A 19,968-nucleotide genomic window follows, 5' to 3' on the forward strand; every position below is an offset into this window, starting at 1 on the left:
TCTCTTAAGGAGGGAGGGGGCGGGCGAGCGGGCGGGCTGGGGGTGTCGCCCTCCGGACTCATCCATCTTCCTCAAATTACGCTTCACTTCCTCCCTCCGCCCTCCGCCGAGCCGCTCGCTCCCTCCGCAGAGCCGTTCCCAGCGGCCCCGCCGGCTGGCCTGGGACCCCCGCCTGCCCCCCTTGGCCCAACCAACTATTATTAATGGAGATTGATGAGGCTGGACACGCCGCTTTGTGAAACTTTGCGGCCCGACGAGGAGGCGGCTGCAGCTGCTGGGCTAGTGCCCCTCCTTCCGCCCCGCCCGCCCCACTTAGCCCACTCAGTGCGGGCGTGGGCTGGGGGCACGGCGGCCGGCAAGGAGGGCTCACGGGAGGGACGGGCCGGACCAAACCCCCCACCCCACCCTCGTCCCACCCTGGGCTGCTGCCCTCCGTCCGACTCGAGCCAGTCCCCCAGGGTCCCATTCTCTGTCGCCGGGGCAGCTCCAAAAGCAAGCCCAGAGGGGCGGGTGGGACAGGACCTCGGTGCGCCCTTGGGCGTCGAGGCCGGGACGGCAGGGGCGCACTCCGAGGCCGGGGATCGAGCTCAGGGCTTCGCGTCGGGGCTCTTTTCCTGTTCCGTCGTTTTCCCCAGCCCCGTGCCCACTCTCCCCCGGTCTCCCTGGGCATCGGCTCTCCCTTCCCTCTCATCTTCCTTCGCCCCTCGGTCTCAGACCCCTCAGTGCCGCACTCCGGCCTCTCGGGTCACTCCCCGAAGGGCCCGCACTACACCAAGTACTTACCGCTCTTCTCCCCTTACCCCTCCACCTTTCTCCCTCTCCACTCTTCCCCCCTGCCCCCTGCCCTGGTTTCTGCCCCGATGATTCCCGTTTGGTTCGCCCTGATTCTCAGTGGGTCTTACTCTATTTCCCCCTCATTTCTCGCCTGTACCTCTGTCTCCTGTCTGTCCTTCTGTCTACCTCTGGCTCTCCCCCCACCCCTTGCCTGCACTCTCTCTCTCCCCCTTCCGCTATGAATTTCCCTGATTGGCTCCCCTGCTCCAGCGCTGCTGATGAGCCCTATTCATTCCTGGGCTTGACACTATCGACCTGCCCTGGCTGATTGCTGGGGGCTGGCCCCAGGAGCGCTGATGAGCCCCGAGGGTCAGCAGCGCTAATTATCCGCTAATTGCTGATGACTCCGCTTGCCTCCCCCATTCTCAGGCACCGGAATGGTGGCCCCTTTCCCGCTCCCCCTCCTGATTTCCAGCGGCAGAGTTGTCAATCTAGAGGCAAAAGTCACGGGCGCGTTCACTCGACAGGAGCCTCAGGTCAGTGGGCACCAAAGACGGAAGATGGGCACGTCAGCAGCAGCAGAAGAGCGGCCTGAGCTTCGGCACACACAGAGCAAGCCTGGCCCACTCAAGTGGGGGTCCTCTGGTCACTGGGGAACAGTTGTTCCCGTGGGCCCAGGGGGAGACAGGCTCGTTTAAATTAACAGCAGCAAAGCCAGGCAATTGTAGGAGGATGGTTTGGCCCCAGCGAGGATGAAAAGCTATGCCAAAGAACCTCAGGGCTTCCAAACCAAGACAGAGCAGAGCAGGAGAGGACTCTGGATCTCAGTGACATTTGCTCAATTCAGGCGCACTGTGCTGGCCTGGGGAGCACTGCCAATATTAGGCTGATGCGTTAAACCCAGCACCCTGAAAGACACTGTCACCAGAGTGGGGCAGAAGAGGGTGAAACCCGAGAAGGGAGTTTTCTCTGATTATGGTTGACTGACAGTTCATCAGACAGGTAAAGGGAGAAGAGTATGGTTCCCATCCAGCCCTGATCTACCTGGGGCTCTGCATGAAACCGCGTGAAACTTCCGAGAGACAAGTCTGGCAGGAAGATGCTACCACGGAGAAAAAAGAGGCGGCTTAACCTGGGTCTGGGAAGCCCAACTCGCCACTCAGATATGAGCATAATTCTTGCATGTAAATCCTTCCAGATATGTGTCACAGCCTTCATTACATTAGTCAAGCACTTCATGGTACCAACATGGAAGACCAGGCTTCTAAGTGTGTTGTACTTAAGAAGTAAGACAGAGGTCAGTACTTGGCTTTGTGGCGTTACAGTGTTGGATACACCACAGAGGCTTATTGACTTGATAAGTGATTGAGGGAATTTGGAGGCTACAAGCTCTAAACTTAAATCTGTATGAGCAGTAACAACACCAATGGAATCAAAGATGAAGGAACACCCATTCTTAAAAGTCATCGCATCCATTTTTGCATAAGTAATAAAGTCAGACAGCACAAAGGTCCAAGAGCTCAAAGGACACATATATTGAAACATCTCCCCCCCCCCCAGTCCCCTCAGCGAAGACCGCGTGAATAAGCCTGTCGCTCTCTGGTGGGGCAGAATGGGTAACGCGTTGTCAAGGACTCAAGGTTAAAGACCCTCTGATCTTGAAGAGGTATGTCACCCAGCTCAAGCCCAGACCCCACTGCCCTGCACGACAGACACTCAGTGAGGTGGGATTCTCTGCCCGAGGAGGCACCGAGAGCATGTGTAAAGCTTGTTGCCGCCAAATCCCAACAGGCCGCCAACTCTGAAGTGAGCCCCTGGGGATTCTGCGCTGCCCTGGTCTGGGGCATGTTCGCTAGGTGCTGTATTTTACAATCTATTTGTATCCTCGCCCTGACCCCTTGCCACTCGGGGGTCCCGAAGGGTGACTTCTGCACAGCCCTTGGCACTCAGTGGCTAAACTAGGCTAAAAGCCCTCACATACGCAGTGCCAGCCGAAACGGCCCGCTTCCTTCCCTGCCCTTTCATGGCCTGTGGCGCTGAGGACACAGAGCAAATGACAAAAAGCACTGGCTGGAGTGAACAGACCTGGAGTTAAGTTTCTGCTCTGACCCCTCACCGGGTCATTTGACCTTGGCCCCTCTTCGACTTAACTTCTCCATCCGTGAGAGATGACTATCCTGCTTAGTCAAAAACACTGCTGCCAGGATACAGTGAATGCAAGGAAATAGCGTCCAAAACGACTTCTTCTTGCACTGAATGGACCAAGAAGAGCCGAGTGGCCAAGAATGGAAGTCCCCAAACTGGTGGCTCTCCCAAACGACTTCTCACTCTCGCATCAGCACCAAGGACAGAAGCTGTCACTATCAGATCTGATCAAAGGAGGCTCCTTTCTTTACCAAGAGAAAACGGTGGTTCTCCTCCTGAACGGTCACCTTGTGGGCAAGCGCCTCCCCTCACGTCTAAAACGGAATCCGAAAAGTGCTTTTCTAACTGCCCGAGTGCCCTGCCTTGTCCCACTCTCACTACTCTCCTGCAGAGGAATTTTATTTGGAATCTACTCTCTCTCCTTGTGCCCCTGTCAGACCCCATCGTCTGGCCTCCCCTTCATGAATTAGAAACCAGCACCTGGGGTACCGAGAATGAACGAAGTATTCTCAAGTCAAAGCCGACAGATCTAGGCTGCCACCGCACTCACTGGCGGGACAGAGTCCACTGACCGTGGGCCGCATCGGGCCCTGTCCGCGGGCACCCTCTGGCGGTAGCAGCATGCAACTGCATCACCTCGAGAGAGGTATGGAGTACTACAGCGCCCCCTCGCGGTAGTCCGGGAGACGCGCCGAGGGCAAAGGAACGGGACCGGGTGAGCGATCCAAGGACCGGCGCTGCTGGGCACTTAACTGTGAGTATACTGATCGGGCGCCGGGCCGGCACACGAGAGCCTTAAAGTCTATTATGCACGTGTGTAGACTCATGCATGTGTGTTGTGTCCAGGAACTTGAACCCTATGTATCTGTTGTGTTCAATGTGTGCCGTCTGTGTGTGAGCACGTGTCACACGCGGGTAGGTTGGTGGTGGGGAGGTCCGCGCCTCCAGTGCAGGGCGGAGTCCTCACGGAGGCGTGAAATTGGTTTGGAGCAAACACATTACGGAAAGCAATTACTGGGGAGAGGTTCTGGGCCCGCGGGACCGGCAGCCAGGAGGCTGGGGAGGAAGCTCCCTGGCTTGCAAGAGTGTCTGGATGTCTAACCCCAGAAGGGGCTTTCCTAACACGGGCTGGCCGAGGGGAGGGCCTGTGAGGCCGGGCAAGAGCCCCTCCTACTGCCTCCTCCACGCTGCCTTTCTTCCCTCACCCCCGCCCCCCCCCCCCCAAATGCTCTCCGGATGCGGTCGGAAGTCCTGAGTGTCTTTGGGAAAGGCACTCAGTCTCCTGCGAGTGTTCCCAGGTGCCTGCCCTCATCACTGGCCTTCCTCCTCGCGCCCGCAGCTCCTGCTCCCACACGTCTTTGGCATTCCCTTCATTGCCCCTCGTGTTGGAACTAGTTGTTCACAAGCTTGTTTCTCAGACTAGATGGAAAATTCACTGAGGGCAGGGGCGGGTCTCGTTCCCAGCTATACACCTGGTGCCTCAAACCTGGGGCTCAGGGAGCAGAAAGTGGAATGTTGCGGATGGGGTTAAATAGAATGTCCAACAAAATGCACAGACAGGACTCCCCCAGGAAAGTCAGGCATCCTTGTGAGTCAGGATTCTCTTAGAACAAAGCTTTAAACATCCTCCACAAGCCAACAGTCCCACGTTCGTATCTCCAGACAGACTCTTGCTCCTGAATTCCAGATCCACAGACCCAAAGGACCTTGCACCAGTCTCTTTGAGACAGGTGTCCACGGGAAAGCTCCCAGACTGAACTTCTGACTTCCCGGCCAGCTGCCCCTTCTCACCTTCCCCACCTTAGTACTGGGTTGGCCAAAGAGTCTGTTTAGGTTTTTTTTTTCTATAAAATAAATGACACACTTCTCATTTTCCCTAAAAACTTTATTGATTTGGACATTTTGAGTAGGTGGCTATCTCCTGCTATTGACTTCTAGTGGGGAGAGGCTAGGGGTGCAGCTAAACACCTTCCAATGTGTAAGGCAGCCCCACAGCAAAGGATTTGACCAAAACATGAGTAGTACTGCCCTGGCTGGTGTGTCTCAGTAGACTGAGTGCCGGCCTGCAGACCAAAGGGTCTCTGGTTCGATTACCAGTCAGTGCACATGCCTGGGTTTCAGACCAGGTCCCCAGTAGGGGCACTCGAGAGGCAACCACATGTTGATGATTCTCTCCCTCTCTTTCTCCCTTCCCTTCTTTCTATAAATAAATCTCTTAAAAAAAAGGATGGAACAGAACAGAGAGCCCAGAAATAAACCCAAGTCTCTATGGTCAATTAATATTTGACAAAGGAGGCAGCAACATAAAATGGAATAAAAAGAGCCTCTTCAACAAATGGTGTTGGGAGAACTGGACAGCCACGTGCAAAAAAATGAAACTTGAGCACCAACTTACACCTTATACAAAAGTAAATTCAAGGTGGATAAAAGACTTAAATATAAACTGTGATACCATTAAAGTCCTAGAGGAGAACATAGGCAGGAAAATCTCAGATATTTCACGCAGAAACTTTTTTACTGACATGTCTCCTAGAGCAAGAGACATAAAGGAAAGAATAAACAAATGGGACCTCATCAAAATAAAAAGCTTTTGCACAGCTAAAGAAAACAGTATCAAAATAAAAAGAGAACCAACTGCATGGGAAAACATATTTGCCAACAATGCCTCAGACAAGGGTTTAATCTCCAAAATATATAAAGAACTTACACGACTCCACTCTAAGAAGACAAGGAATCCAATTAAAAAATGGGCAAAGGACTTGAACAGACACTTCTCCAAGGAGGACATACAGAAGATCCAAAGACACATGAAACAATGCTCAATATCGCTAGCTATCAGAGAGATGCAAATTAAAACCACAATGAGATACCACTTCACACCAGTCAGAATGGCCATCATAAACAAAGCAACAAACAACAAGTGTTGAAGAGGATGTGGAGAAAAGGGATCCCTAGTGCACTGTTGGTGGGACTGCAGACTGGTGCAGCCACTATGGAAAGCAGTATGGAACTTCCTCAGAAAACTAAAAATGGATCTGCCTTTTGACCCGGCAATTCCACTGCTGGGACTCTATCCTAAGAACCCTGAAACACCAATCCAAAAGAACCTATGCACCCCAATGTTCACAGCAGCACAATTTACAATAGCTAGATGCTGGAAGCAACCTAGATGCCCATCAGTGAATGAATGGATCAAAAAACTATGGTACTTTTACACAATGGAATTCTATGCAGCAGAGAGAAAGACGGAGCTCCTACCGTTTGCAACAGCATGGATGGAGCTGGAGAGCATTATGCTTAGCGAAACAAGCCAGGCAGTGAAAGACAAATACCATATGATCTCACCTTTAACAGGAACCTAAACAACAAAACAAAGAAACAAGCAAAATATAACCAGAGACACTGAAATAGAGGACAGGCTGACAGTGACCAGAGGGGAGAGAAGAGGGAGTTTCAGGGGACAGTGGGAAGAGTTCACAGGAACAAACTTAAAGGACACATGGACAAAAACTAGGGGGAGGGTGGTAATGGGGGGGAAGAGGGGAGGGCTGGGTGGGTGGGCTGGAATGGGATTAAGTGAGAGAAAACTGTACTGGAACAATGATTAAAATAAAAATTAAAAAAAAAAGGAAAAGGAAACGTCAGTAGCACCAAGAAACTTCGCAAACCACTTTGACACATTCAGTCAATCACAGCACCTTCTTCATACACTGCACAAATATTTTTTTTTGCGTTTCAGTTGCGTTTCTGCCTTTCTTGAAATTATAAAGCATAATACATCGAACACATCGCGTATTTTCTTCCATCTTCAATATGAAAGCGGCTGCACAAAAACTCACCGAGGCTGATAAGCTTTCGAAAGGGCACGCGGGTCGGACAGCGACCACAGAGCAACAAAACGACATCGTTCCGAAGGAGGTTGAAGACCACTAAGCGCTCCCAGAGCCGCGGTCCGGAAAAAACCCAACGAACTTTCTGGCCAGCCCAACAATCACCCAGCACCCCCATCGAGCCAGCTGTCTAGCCAAAAACACTGGTGGCCACCATCCTGCGTGGGGCTGCCCTTCCGCAAGTCCCACTGTGTGCCCGACAAGGGCCGCACCTACGGCTCTCCTGCCTCCTCCGCCGGGACCCCTGCGGCAGCCGCCCAGGGGTCTCCGATTCCCCCGCCGCCGCAGCGCCCCCTACCTGCGCCACTCGGCGCCGCCGGAGCGACCTTTCACAACCGAAATCAGTCCGCGTCGCTCCCCAGCTGCCCCCCCCACGCACGCACAGGGGGGCTCCTCTCTGGGGAGTCGGGCCTCGGGTTAAAGGTCACCACGCCGGAAGCCGGGCCGACCAAGGCGGCGGGCGCGGGGGCTCTCCTCCGGCCGCAGGGGCGGGGACCCTGACCTGATGGCACTCCCGCCCCCTCCCCCCGCGGGAACCGCTCCCTCACCCGCGCGCCCCCGAGGTGGGGCCCGCGGAGCCACGACCCGCCAGGACGCCCCTCGGCCTGCGTCCGGCGCGACCGCCGCGGGCCTGCGCTCCCGGCGCGCACGACTGGAAGCCCAGCCCTGCGGGTCAGCCGCAGGCCCGAGGGGTCGGGGGGGGGGGGGGGAGCCGTCCACTCACCTCTGCCCGCTCCGGCTCGGCCGCTCGCTCCGCTACCCGTCGAGCTTCGCCCTCCAAGCCCCGCCCCCGCCGCCTCGCGCCCTCGCCCTTCGCGCCCTTCGCCGCTACACTCCCAGCTGTAGGCTGTTGGCGGGAAAGTCGTGAACATCCGCACCTGCGCTCTCCGAGGCCCTGGGAAATCTGCCTAGCAACCCCTGTCGTCACGGATCAAAGTGCAATTGATTGGCTGCTCTGCGGCTCCCCAGTGAACTCCACCTCCCTTCTGTGGCTGCAGGCGGGCTCCCGGCTGCTGCGGACCCCTGCAGGTCCTTAAAATCCTAGTACTGCAAAGACCCTCGGGAATTGCCTCCTGCCTGTTTCACAGATGCGGAAACGAGCCCAGAGAGGGGAAGAGACTTATGTTCCCGCAAGTGAATGGCAGAGCAGGATTAGAACCCAAGGGTGTAACTTGCAGCTCAGCTCCTGCCGCCACAAAGCTAAATTTAGAAGGAGCAGAGAGAGAGAGCCAGGAACCAGGTGAGCATCCAATGCTCCCTGACCTCCAGGACAGGCAGGAAGGAGGGCTTTTGGAGGGTTTTGTCTTTTTTCTAAACATGGGTCTTCCACTCTTTCCTGAACCATGGTTACCCCTCCATGCTTGCTCATTGCCCCTGCACCCACCTTCTCATTGGCCTTTCCATGCTTCAGCTCAGTTCCCGGCTCCCAGGCTGCCTTTACTGCCCTGCCCCACTGTCTTCACAGCCTCGTCTGCTGATGATCCGCCCTACGCAAGCCATCCACTGGCCAGCTGTCCTTTGGGCCTTGTCTGACACTCTCACTGAGCAGCCATTCTGCCACATCATGGGGCAGGGGTCTGCCTGGGGTCCCTCAACAGCTGCCAGAGGGGGAAGGGGACGCAGCTGGCATATCAGTCTGTCCATCCTGAGTGCCCTGTGAGTTGGTCGACTCAGAGGCAGGCCTGTTGGAGACAGCACCAAATACACAGGTCTGGAGACTTTAATGTGCGTACAGGATTTGGGTCGGTCAGAGGGGACTTCAGGAGACCCCCAAGAGGAGAGTATTACTTGCCACGAGTCCTATCTCTCTCTCTCCAACAAACATGGTCCGCTTGCCTCTCCCTGGTGGGAATGGCAGCATCCGCTCTCCCTGTAGAGAGGGGCCTCCTGCTGAGAGGTCTACCTCGGCTTGAGCTGGTTCGGTTCACTCCTGGGTCTGAGGCGCTGAGGGAGGCGGGCCGGCATCCCTGGGGCCTGGGGCATCTGCTTCCAGGCTCTCTCAAAATGCGGTGTTCATCTGGGTGGAGAGGTGTGCATTTGCAGAGGTCCGGTGCTCTGGAAGGCTGGCTGGGTCTCTGGACCCTGCCTCTAACTCTTCTCTTGCCTCCTACCCTCCCCCCACCGTGAAAAAACAAACAAACAAACAAACAAACTCGCTGGGACTGCCCACAGGACCCAGGGCTCACCTAGTAGAGCACGTCCTCGAAGTCCAGCTGCAGGTAGCGGAGCAGGCGGGCGGGCAGGGGGAGGCGGGGCAGGGCGTGGGGCAGGCGGGCCTCCAGGTGGGCTCTGAGCGCACAGCGGCTCAGGTGCTGCAGCGATCTGGGCTGCTTCACCAAGGCGAAGAGGGAGGAGTAGAAACGGTGGTGCTTCTGGGGACAGAACAGGGGCCTCAGCGAAGGCGGCCTTGGACAAGTGGCACCTGCTCCTCCCCCGGCAGGAGGCTGGTGGCCAGTGGGTGTCTTCCCAAGCCTCTTGGGAATAGGCAGGATTTAGGGTGTTCACTCTGAGTTTTCTTCTTCTGGGGCATGAGAGGATCTCTGGATAATTTCTGTGGGGCAGAATAGGGGGACCAACGGGACTTCCCTTCGGGAGGTGGGAGTCTCTCGGGCAGGCTGCAGGATGTGTGGTCAGGGTCCTGGAGTCTAACCTGCAGAGTTTCAGGAGGCACCAGGCCCATGGCCCCCTCGGGAAGCCGCACGACACTGTAGGTGTTCATCAGGACCTCAATGGTCCTCGGGGACATGCACCAGCGTTCCAGCACCTGGAGGAGGCGGAGATGGTCAGCATTTCCCAGGTTACCCCACACCACAGGGCCCAGTCAGCCTGCACCAGATGTCCCCCAAAAGATATGTTGACGTCCTAGTCCCCGGACCTATAAATGTGACCTATTTAGACAGAGGGTCTTTGCAGAGGTAATCCATTTAAAATGAGGTCATTAGGGTGGGCCCTAATCCAACATGACTGCTGTCTTTATAAGAAGAGAAAACAGTCCTGGCTGGTGTGGCTCAGTGGATTGAGCACTAGCCTGAGAACCAAAGGGTCACTGGTTCGATTCCCAGTCTAGGGCACATGTCTGGGTTGCGGGCCAGGTCCCCAGTAGGGGGCACATGAGAGGCAACCGCATTCATTCATTCTTCTCCCCCTTCCTTCCACCCTTACTCTCTGTGTAAAAATAAATAAAACCTTAAAAAAAAGAAAACAGAAACACAGACAGTATGCAGGGAGAATGCCTTGCGATGACAGAGGCAGAGATTGGAGTGATGCACCCACAAGCCAAGGAACACCACAGATTGTGGGCAGCCCCCAGAAGCTTGGGAACAGGCATGGAAGAGACCCTCCCTCAGAGCTTCGGGAAGAAACCAACCCGCCTTCAGCGGGATTTCAAACCCCCAGCCTGCAGAACTGTGAGGGAATACGTTTCTATTGTTTAAAGCCACCCCGTTTGTGATCCTTTGTTATGGCCGTGACAGGAAACCAGTCCATCAGCTAACGTTACTCTTGTGTGTGCACAGTCTATGCTGGATACTTTTCTTAGCACTTTCCATGTATTAGGTCTCTTAATCCTTGCCCCTACCAGGTATGAACTACGATTATCCCCATTTTACAGGCCAGGGAAACTGAGGCACATAGAAATTAAGTAAGTCGCCTGAATTATAGTTCCAGCAATGATAGGATGGCATGGGACAGGGCCCCCTGCAGGGCATCAGTAACACAGGTCTTCCAGTTGAACCCACTTCTGGGAAACTAACATGAAATAAGACACAGATGGGAAATTGACAACGCAAGGCTTTTTCTCAGGTGCCAGGACAGCCGCAGCTGGGCTGGGTGCACCGGACCAAGCCCACAGGTGTGGCTCTTGACCTTTTGCTACTACCTCATCCTGCTCCATCACCAGCCTCTACCGGGCTCTCTGTGGATGTTTCTGGATGGGGACGGGGTCCCTGACCTGAGGCTGGAGCTCCGGAGAGGATACAAAGACTAATGAGCCCTGGCTGGTGTGGCTCACTGGGTTGGGTGTCATCTCACAAGGTTGCTGGTTAGATTCCCGGTCAGGGCACGTGTCTGGATTGCCGGCCAGGTGCCCAGTTGGGGCATGTGTGAGAGGTAACCAATCAGTGTTTCTCTCCCTCTCTTTCTCCCTCCCTTCCTCTCTCTCTAAAAATAAATAAATAAAGTCTTCAAAAAAAAAAAAGACTAATGAATCTGCCCAATGCCAAATGAGGGGTAGAGAGGGCTACAAGGGTGGGGGTGGGGGCAGGGGAGCAGGGCTGGGTGATCAGGGAGGGGTTTGCAGAGCCGGGGACTGGGGCCAAGAAGGCGAGAACTCAGGAGCCCAGAGGGCACTGAGGGAGAAAGGACGGGCCAGCGGAGGCCTGATGTGGGAGTGGGGGTGGGACAAAGCTGAAGCCAGATTCATTCTCTCACTTCCTTTTTTAAATGTTTTTATTTATTGATTTTATGGAGAGAAAGGAAAGAGAACCATCTTTTTTTTGTTGTTCCACTTATCCACGCCTTCATTGATTGATTCTTGTATGTGCCACGACCTGGGGGATCGAACCCACAACCTTGGCGTATCGGGACAATGCTCTGACCAACTGAGCCACCCAACCAGGGCCATTCTCTCATTTCTTCGTTCAGCAAATATTTACCGAGGGCTACTGTGGGCCAGGCCCTGGGGCCCTAGCACTGAGGAGGACAGACAGGTCCTTGTCATCCGGGAGTTTCTATTTCAAAGGGAAAACACAGCTCACAGACACACTGCTGCCAAGAAAATCAGGTAGGCTCGGAGGCTGGGCGTGGTCGGAGGGCACAGCCTAGCTGGGTGGTCGAGAAAGGCCCTTCTGAGGACATGGCCTGATGCAGTGAGGGGTGGGCCCTGCCGGGGGAGCTGCCCCTGCTGGGGGACCGTCCAGGGGGTCAGAAAGACAGCCCGCCATCTGCAGGCTGGACATGGGAGCCTGCACATAACACCCATAAGCAGATTTGTGCTTCATCTTCTCCATCTCCAACTGTATGTCAAGCTACAGGCAGGGGCCACAGATTCTTTGCAAAATCAGAGGACATCTAAAGGCCACCTCCCAGGCACCATCCCTGTACCTAATCCTTTCCCTACCCACGCACTGGCCTAGGACATTAGGGGCTTGAACGCCCTGTACGAGGAGAAGGGACCATTCTGCCTGGCCATCTGGGAGTGCTGCATGGCCTGGCCACAGCTGGCTAGTGGGGACAGGTGGAAGGCCTTTTCCCAGAAACGAGGCCCCAGGAGAAGGCACCCACATACCTGAGGCCCTCTGTTCTGGCCCATACCTGGGCAGTGCCCACCAGAGCTGCCCCAGCCCGCCTGCCCAGGGCAGGCCTCTGCCTCACTCCTTAGAGTGAGGACAATGCAGGCTGGTTACGTCTGACTCTCCTGTTCCCCCTGCTTCTCCTGTCTGCCCTCAGAGCCGGCCTCTCTGTCCTTCCCGGCCCATGCTGATGTGTCTCCGTACTCTGCCTCAAATGCCTGTACCTCCAGCTCTTCAAGCCCAGCCTGTCCCAAGTCCCACCTTCTCCAGAAAGCCCTCCTGCATTCCTCCCTGCATCTCTCTCTCCCCAGTCTAATGATACCCTGCACTGGGATAACGCCTAACAGCTTTCCGAGTGCTACTGAGCTTCGGAGCAGCACTGGCTAACAGGCGTTGAACCCTCACTCCGGGGCAGGCCCCATCCAATGGGCCTCATACTCATAAACTCATTTAGTTTGCACAATAACAGAAGCAGCAGGCACACTGTTCTGACCCTGTTTTAAGGATGAGGACACCAGGGCCCGGAGAGATGAAGCAACTTGCCGAGGGCCACACAGGTAGTGTGCCTGGCTCCGGAGGCCGCCTTCTGAGTCACGACCGACCTCAGAGGTAGTTGGGAGGCCTGAGGGAACCCATGGGACAGGTCACACACCTTTAAACAGTGTGTCTGGCGTGTTCTGGTTTCTACCGTCCCCCACTGCGCTCCAGTGGCTTTTCATCCTGGTTAGGTCACCAGGAACTGGGGTTCCCAAAATTCCAGTGATTTGCCTATAGTCATGTGAACAAGCATCACAGCCGGGCCCTCTGAGTGTCCAGTCGTGCACAGTGGCCCAGAGAGCTCTCTGCAGCTGGCAGTGGTTCCAGATGGGCCGTGGCAGCCTCCTTGCAGGGAGGAGCTCCTCCCCAGAAAACGGGCACCCTAGCCGAGCCTGGAACAGCTGCCCGATCGGCAGTGGATCCTGTGCTTTCTCATCGTGGCGCAGGGCTGAAGGGACCAATGGGGCCCTTTGCTGGGCCGGCCCCCTGGTCTGGGCGCGGTCCTGGGAAATCCCCTTGCCATTCTGCCGGCCTCCTCCCCCCACCCTGTCCCCAACTATGGGAAATCATTAGCTGTCAGAGCCACCGTCAGATTACAGGGAATTGCCTGTCTCCTAATTATCTGGTGTTAATAGGAGATTAATTAGTGTTAATTGTTGATTTTCTTGTATTCTCCCAAAGGGGAGACCAATCTGCCAAACTCTCAGGCTGTTTAATTATTTGGTCTTGCTTAGGAATCTAGACAGATGCTTCTAGGATGGTGAGTGGAGGGGAGAGGAGGGGACAGCAGGAGAGCATCCAGGATGGGGCGGGGTGGGACAAGCAGGGGGACCTGCCCACAGCCCTATTAGTCCTGACCCAGTTCTCCTGGGGGACAAGGTTCCCCACCCAGCGCCCTTCATGACGTCACAGAGCCCCCTGCAGACACGCCACAGCACGGGACAGGGCCCCCTGCGGGGCATCAGTAACACAGGTCTTCCGGTTGAACCCACTTCGGGGAAATTAACATGAAATAAGACACAGATGGGAAATTGACAGCGCAAGGCTTTTTCTCAGAAGCCAGGACAGCCGCAGCTGGGCTGGGGGCGCCCAACCTACTGAGCGCTCAGAAACCTGGACCAAGGTTATCTGCAGGGTATCAGGAGGCCCCGCAACCTCGTGACCCAGGCTCATCAGTCTGCCTTTGGGGAGCCTCTCCTGTCCTTCGAGTGCCTCACAGGCAAGCAGAGCTTCCTAAGTGCTTCTTCTACCAGCTCAGTCCTTCTGCCCACGTCAGTCCTGGCTCCCCCTTCAAGACTCTTCCAGTCCTTTTTAATCTGTCCCCACTCCCTTCAGTCCACCTTCACCACATACGCACACAGTGCGTGTGCACATGCATGCATGGGGTGCACTCACATGTATGCACATGTGTGCGTGCATGCACACCCCTCCTCCGGTCTGTAGCCTCACCTTTGCCCCCTGCTGGGCTTTGCTGACTTGTGGAATGAAAGACAGACTGAACTGACCCATCAAACGCCCAAGGGTTCCGGGTGCATCCAGAGCATGTGGGAGCACAGGGTGGGACCCCCTGTCCCGTCACCTTCACGGCCCGCCCTCTGCCCCCAGCCCCGTACCTTGGGGAGAGCCCCAGGCCAGACTCGAACGGCACCGTGGTTGAGCAGAGCCCGCACGACGCGCTCCGGGCTCTGGGCCAGGGCCGAGGGGGGGCCCTGCAGAGCACAGTGCAGGGCTGTGTGCCCCCCGTAGTCCATGGCGTTGACGCTGACGCTGTAGGACAGAAGCAGGTCCACGACGGCCGCGTGGCCGTGGCGACAGGCCAGGTGCAGGGGCCGCCGCTTGTCCCGGTCCGCAGCGTCAGCGTCGGCACCGGCCGAGAGGAGCAAGTGGCACAGCCGGAGGCAGCGGGCTGTGGTGGCTTCGGCGTCAGTGGGGGACAGGCAGCGGGTATCACAGGCAACCAGCAGCGGAGTCCAGCCTTCGGCGTCTCGGGCGTCTGGGCACGCCCCCCGTCTCAGAAGCAGGTCGGCCAGCTCCGCGTGGCCAAGCCGGGCAGCTACATGCAAAGGGGTCTCCTCTTCCTCCTCGGATCGACCATCCACTTTCGCCCCAAACCTCAGGAGCAGCTCTGCACACCTAGTGAGGACGAGAGAACAGTGGGGAGGAAAATGGGGTGCAGACCTTCGCCCCCGCATTCCCGTCGGTCTGAGCAAAGCAAACACGGGGGAGCCTTGGGTGGCTCCTGGAAGGCTCCTCACCTTCCATCTGGTCCCTAGTCACCTGGCAACATTCTGCAGGGCCAGTGATGCCCCCTTTTCGAGTCTGCACCCTCCCTGAAGGAATGGCACTCAGCCCTCGACGGCAGGAGAAGTCAGGAGGCGCCGTTACACACTTAAAATGGGCACCTTCTGTGGGCCTCACCTGTACTCACTTGTCTCACGCCCACAGCATTCCCACCACAGGCTCAGAGGGGGAACCGCAGGCCCTGGGGGTGCAAGGGTCTCCCTCACGTTTGCACAGCTCGAAAGGGGAGGAGCTGGCCTTTGGGTCCAGGGACGCCGGGCCATCGTTGCAGGGACAGGAGGAGGAAATAAAGGGGGTGCTGGCAGTGGGCACGAAGAACAACAGAACCAACACTGACCAGCCAGGTGTGCCCCTCGAAGGCCCCCACGGAAGGTCACGTGCACCAAAATTCAAGGCTAAGGGCCTTCGCCTCTTTGCAAATAGAAGCTCCCCCCTCCTCCTCTGCGGCATGGAAATAACTGCTGAAATCCAGACCTCAATGATGCTGCTGCCTGGAAAGCTGTTATCCTAAGAGCTCTTAGCAGCGGCGTTTGGTGCGGGGCGGGGGGGAACGGGTGGTGTGGGGAGGGATGGATGGTTCCGTTCGCCGGCCCTCGTTTCCACGTGTTTGAGATTCTCCCTAATGACTTCAGATTTTTAGATATACATTTGCTTACTCAAGAAGAGGAGGAAGGAAGGATTATCCCTGGGTGTGGCCTCAGGGAGGCTGGGCTGGGACGTGGCCGGGACTGACACCATGGGAGGTGTAGAACTGCGTGGTCCAGTACGGTAGCCACCTGCCTCCTGTGGCTACTGAGCACTCGCCTACGGTTTGCCCCGACAGAGACCCGCTGCTCAGGCGAAGTCACAGCAATCTGACGGCGATGCAAAACAAGCGTGTAAGCTATCTCATTCGTTGTGGGGTGTTGAATATATATTGAAATGACAGCCCTGTGGATATCTTGTGTTCAATAAAACGCATGATTCAAATCCATTTCACCTGTCTCACAGATTTGTGCGTGCCCACGTTCCCAGCAGCAGCAACCACAACAGCTGAAACACGGATGCAAGCAAAGCATCCACTAACAGGTCAACGGACAACTGACATGTGGCGCCAACACATAATGGAATCTTATTCTGCCTCTAAAAAGGAAGCAGCTCTTGCCTTGGCCGGTGTAGCTCAGTGGATTGAGCGCCAGCCTGCAGAACAAGGGGTTGCTGGTTCAATTCCCCATCAGGGCACATTCCTGGGTTGCATGCGTGTGTGAGAGACAACCACACAATGATGCTTCTCTCCCTTTCTTTCTCCCTCCCTTCCACTCTAAAAATAAATATTTTTTTTAAAAAAAGGGAGGAGATTCTGACACATGCTACAGACATGCTACAGCATGGATGAACCCTGAGGACTGAGGACATTCTGCTCAGTGATGTGAGCCGGTCACAAGAGCACAAACACTGTGTGATTCCGCTCAGATGAGGGAGTCCGAGGGGCCGAAGGCACAGAGACAGAAAGCAGAAAGGTGGTGGCCAGGGCCTGAGGGGAGGGTGAATGGGAGTTACTGCTCGCTGGGTGTGGAATTTCAGTTTAGTAAAATTTAAAAAGTTCAGGACTCGGCCCCAGCCGGGTACCACAGTCGTCTCGATACGCCAAGTTTGCGGGTTTGGTCTCCGGTCAGGGCGCATGTAAGAAGCAACCCGTTAACACATAAATCAGTGGAACGACAAATCAATGTTTCCCTCTCCTTCTCTCTCTCTTCCCCCTTCCTCTCTCTATCTAAAAATCAATAAAATAATAAACAAAGGTAAAGTTCAAGAGTTGGATGGATGGTGGTGATGCTTACACAAAAATGTGAATGTACTTGTATACTCAGAGATGGTTAAGGTGGTAAATCAGACGCGATGCATATGTTACTACTGTTTAAGAAATTAACTCCACCTGTCTCTGTTCATTGTGGAGCAAGGCTACCAGAACATGTTAAATGACCACGTGGTTCTCATTATATTTCTCCTGGCCATGCTGGTGCAGGACGCACCTCAGTGTGATGAGTCAGTGGGCTTCCCTGAAGGCCATTCAGGGGCCAGAGGTGAACTTGGGCGGCTGTGCGTCCGGAGAGAGGGCCTCCACTGTGGGTGCAGTGAGTCACAGATTTGCCAAGGCTTCCTCTGTGGGGTTCCATGCTGGCCAAAGAACTGTGGGGACTCATCCTCCCAAGTTCCCTACCCACAGAGCGTAATGACTTGGAATACTCCCTACAGTGAATAATACGTTGTCCTGTTTGGGTACATCCATTAGTTTCTTGTGAGTGTGGTTAGTGGGACTCGGTCCCTGAGCCCCTTAAGGAGGTGCTGGCCAGTCTGGAAATGCCAGACCTGCCGAGCTGAGAACCAGACCCTGCCCACAGGGACCAGAGCAGGCTCTCAGTGGGAGTCGCTGTCCTTACAGTCTGCCTGGATCCCTGGGTAGCTGGTCCCGAAGGGCAGGACCGTGCCTCCGTTGCCGTACTTAGCACAGCCCTGGACCGCAGGATAAACTTGGGACACATGAAAACTCTACAGTCCAGAATGGAGCCCCAGAATGGACCCAGACAAACTGTCCAGCGCAGGCCAGGCAGCCGGCCCCTGCCACAGCCCTCCACTGCCTCTGGGGAAGCAGGAACTGTCCCAAGTGCAGGCCCTTCCAAACGTCCCAGGACCACTGGTTGGATGGTTCGGGGAGCCATTGCCTGCTGACTCCCCAGCGGAGCCCTGACTCCTCCATCCAGCCCACCCAGCCTGCCAGTCCCTAGCAAGCTTGCTCCCCCATTTTCCCTGAGGTCATCCCTTTGGTTCCCCCCAGACTGCGGTGGGGGTTGGGATGAGGAGTCACTCACTCGAGGGTGCCGGCCCCCCGGCAGAGGTGCAAAGGGAGCTTCCCATCCTGGTCCGGGATGTTGGGGTCGGCCCCTGCCACCAGCAGCACGTGGACACAGGCCGGGTGGCCCGCGGCACAGGCCTCGTGCAGGGCGGTACGGCCCCCGGGGGCACGGTCGGGCCTCGCCCGCCGCCTCAGCAGCAGCCGCAAGACTTCCGTGTGGCCCCGGCTGGCTGCCACGTGCAGCGGGGTGGTCAGCTCCTCTTCGTACGTCAGAGACCAGAGTCCTGGGGGGAGAGGAGACGCGGGCCTCAGGTCCCGGAGGGAAGCGAAGAGCCGCCAGGCAACGGGGGCGGGGGCGGAGGCCGGGAAGAGGGAGCCCAGAGCTCCATTCCCAGCCTCCCCTCTCCTCCCGTGCAGACAGACCCCACAGAGCCCCCACCGCCCCCCCCATACTCAGAGCGCGGATGTTGAAGCGGAAGTCCCTCCATCGCTCCGGGTCGCTCGTGTCAAAGACGGAGTCTGGGGTCAGGCCGGTGCTGGGGTCGGCGAGGATGTGGGACACAGAGGCCACGTCCCCGGCCAGCAGCGCCTGCCAGAAGGCCAGGGCGGGTCCCGAGGCCGTGCGGGTGACGATGGGTCCTGGGCCAGACTCCGGGTCCGCGGCAGACTCACTGCTGGGCTTCTCCACCAGCCTGGCACACAGGGCGTGTCTGTCACCCGGCGGCTCCTCCTGCCCCCTGCACTCCTCTGGGGACCAGCTCATGAGGGCAGGGGTGTGGGGGGAGGGAAGTTGGGGGCCGAAGGCAAGGAGACGAAAAGAAGGGAAACACAGACAGAGGGACGGAGGGAGAGGGTCTCTGTGTCTCCGAGCTGAGCTGAGCTGAGCTGAGCCGGGGCTGAGCCCGGCCCGGCCACGCAGTTCCGCAGGAGCTATTCTGGGCTCCGCATGACTTCACTCCTGGGCCAAGGTTGAGGCAAGCTCTGGGGTGAGGGGGGAACTGCCAGAGGCTGCTTCTCTTCCTCAAGTGCGTGGTGCCTCTGTGCCCGATGCAGTCAGCCCGGCCCCCCCGACCTGCCCCCCCCCCCTCCCGGGCCTCACCCCTCTGGTGGCTGCTCCAGCGAGGCTCCGCCGCCCGGCTCTCCAGCAGCAGGTCGGCCGTGCTGTGTTGGGGGAACAGCTCCAGCAGCCTGGCCAGGTCTCCCGTGTACAGGGTATTCTGCAGGGCCATGTCGCGGCACAGCAGCGGCGACGCCCGAGGGGGCTCCCGGGAGGGGCAGGCGGGGGCTGCGGGGAAACACCCCAGATGGTGCCCCCAGTGGGGAGGGGAGCCCCTTCTCCCAGGCATGGCCAGTTGGCGGAAGAGGGAGCCAGAGAAACAGGACTCAGGGCGCTGGGCAGGCAGGCGCTGGGCCCGAGCCGGGCGAGGCCCGCTGGGGGAGGGGGAGGGGCAGGGGAGCCAAGCCATAAATAGCCCCAACTGTCCTCACTGTCGTTCTGGGGGGGGGGGGGGGGGATGAGGCTTAGGCTGGCAGCGGGGACTAGGGAGGAGCCTGGACAGCCAGCCAGGATGGGACCCTGCAACCCTGAGCTTTGCCCAGAGCTGTTCACAGCAGGATTGAAGGGCCCCCCCAGGTGGTGGCATCGGCTGCAACCTCACAGGAAAAGGAAGACGCAGCCCAGGTGGGCAGCGATGGGCCCCGGTGTGAGGACTGGTTGCGGGGCAGAGGCGGCAGCGCTGGGGCGGGGCTCTGCAGCTGCTGCTTCCCACCCGGCCTCATTCTCATCCATCACGGGCTCCGCCGAGAGGCCCCAGCTGCCGGGGCTCTGGTCCCAGGCGCAGGGCAGGTGGGTGCACGGGGCTCTTCCTGTCCTCCCACGTGTTGCCAATTAGCCCCAGGCCTCCACCCTCCCAGGCCTCAGGGAGGGGCGCACAGCAGTGACAGATGACAGAGAAGGCCCCCTCTGTGAGTTACCCCTCCAGGGGTTCTTAGGAAGATATACTCTACCCGGGGGACTAGCACTCTCACAGGCCACTATAGAACACCCCCACCCATCCTGGGTGCTGACCCCTCCACCCATCCTGGGTGCCGACCCCCCACCCATCCTGGGTGCTGACCCCCCCACCCATCCTAGTGCCAACCCCCCACCCATCCTGGGTGCTGACCCCTCCATCTATCCTAGTGCTGACCCCCACCCATC

At 57.2% G+C, this 19,968-nt stretch overlaps 1 protein-coding gene across 3 annotated transcripts in view; it reads right to left on the reverse strand.

Moving 5' to 3' along the window:
• ASB10 (ankyrin repeat and SOCS box containing 10) overlaps window positions 1–19,444 on the reverse strand; it is a 37,144-nt gene extending 17,700 nt beyond the window's left edge. Inside the window, exons 1-6 of one of the 3 annotated variants that reach the window (XM_028526210.2) lie at window positions 18,868–19,444; window positions 17,785–18,052; window positions 14,248–14,767; window positions 9,460–9,573; window positions 8,996–9,181; window positions 8,515–8,826 (exon numbers count right to left, since the gene is read on the reverse strand). In XM_028526210.2, coding sequence (XP_028382011.2) covers window positions 8,996–9,181; window positions 9,460–9,573; window positions 14,248–14,767; window positions 17,785–18,052; window positions 18,868–19,234 — 1,455 coding nt within the window. In that variant the 5' untranslated portion in view covers window positions 19,235–19,444 and the 3' untranslated portion in view covers window positions 8,515–8,826. Of the gene's footprint in view, window positions 1–8,514; window positions 8,827–8,995; window positions 9,182–9,459; window positions 9,574–14,247; window positions 14,768–17,784; window positions 18,053–18,221; window positions 18,608–18,867 lie in introns of those variants that run through there. The other 2 variants (XM_036011057.1, XM_036011056.1) reach the window with 2 other exon arrangements.
• Window positions 19,445–19,968: the final 524 nt, after the last annotated feature.

This window comes from Phyllostomus discolor, chromosome 10, assembly GCF_004126475.2.
Source record: "Phyllostomus discolor isolate MPI-MPIP mPhyDis1 chromosome 10, mPhyDis1.pri.v3, whole genome shotgun sequence".
NCBI lineage: Eukaryota > Metazoa > Chordata > Mammalia > Chiroptera > Phyllostomidae > Phyllostomus > Phyllostomus discolor.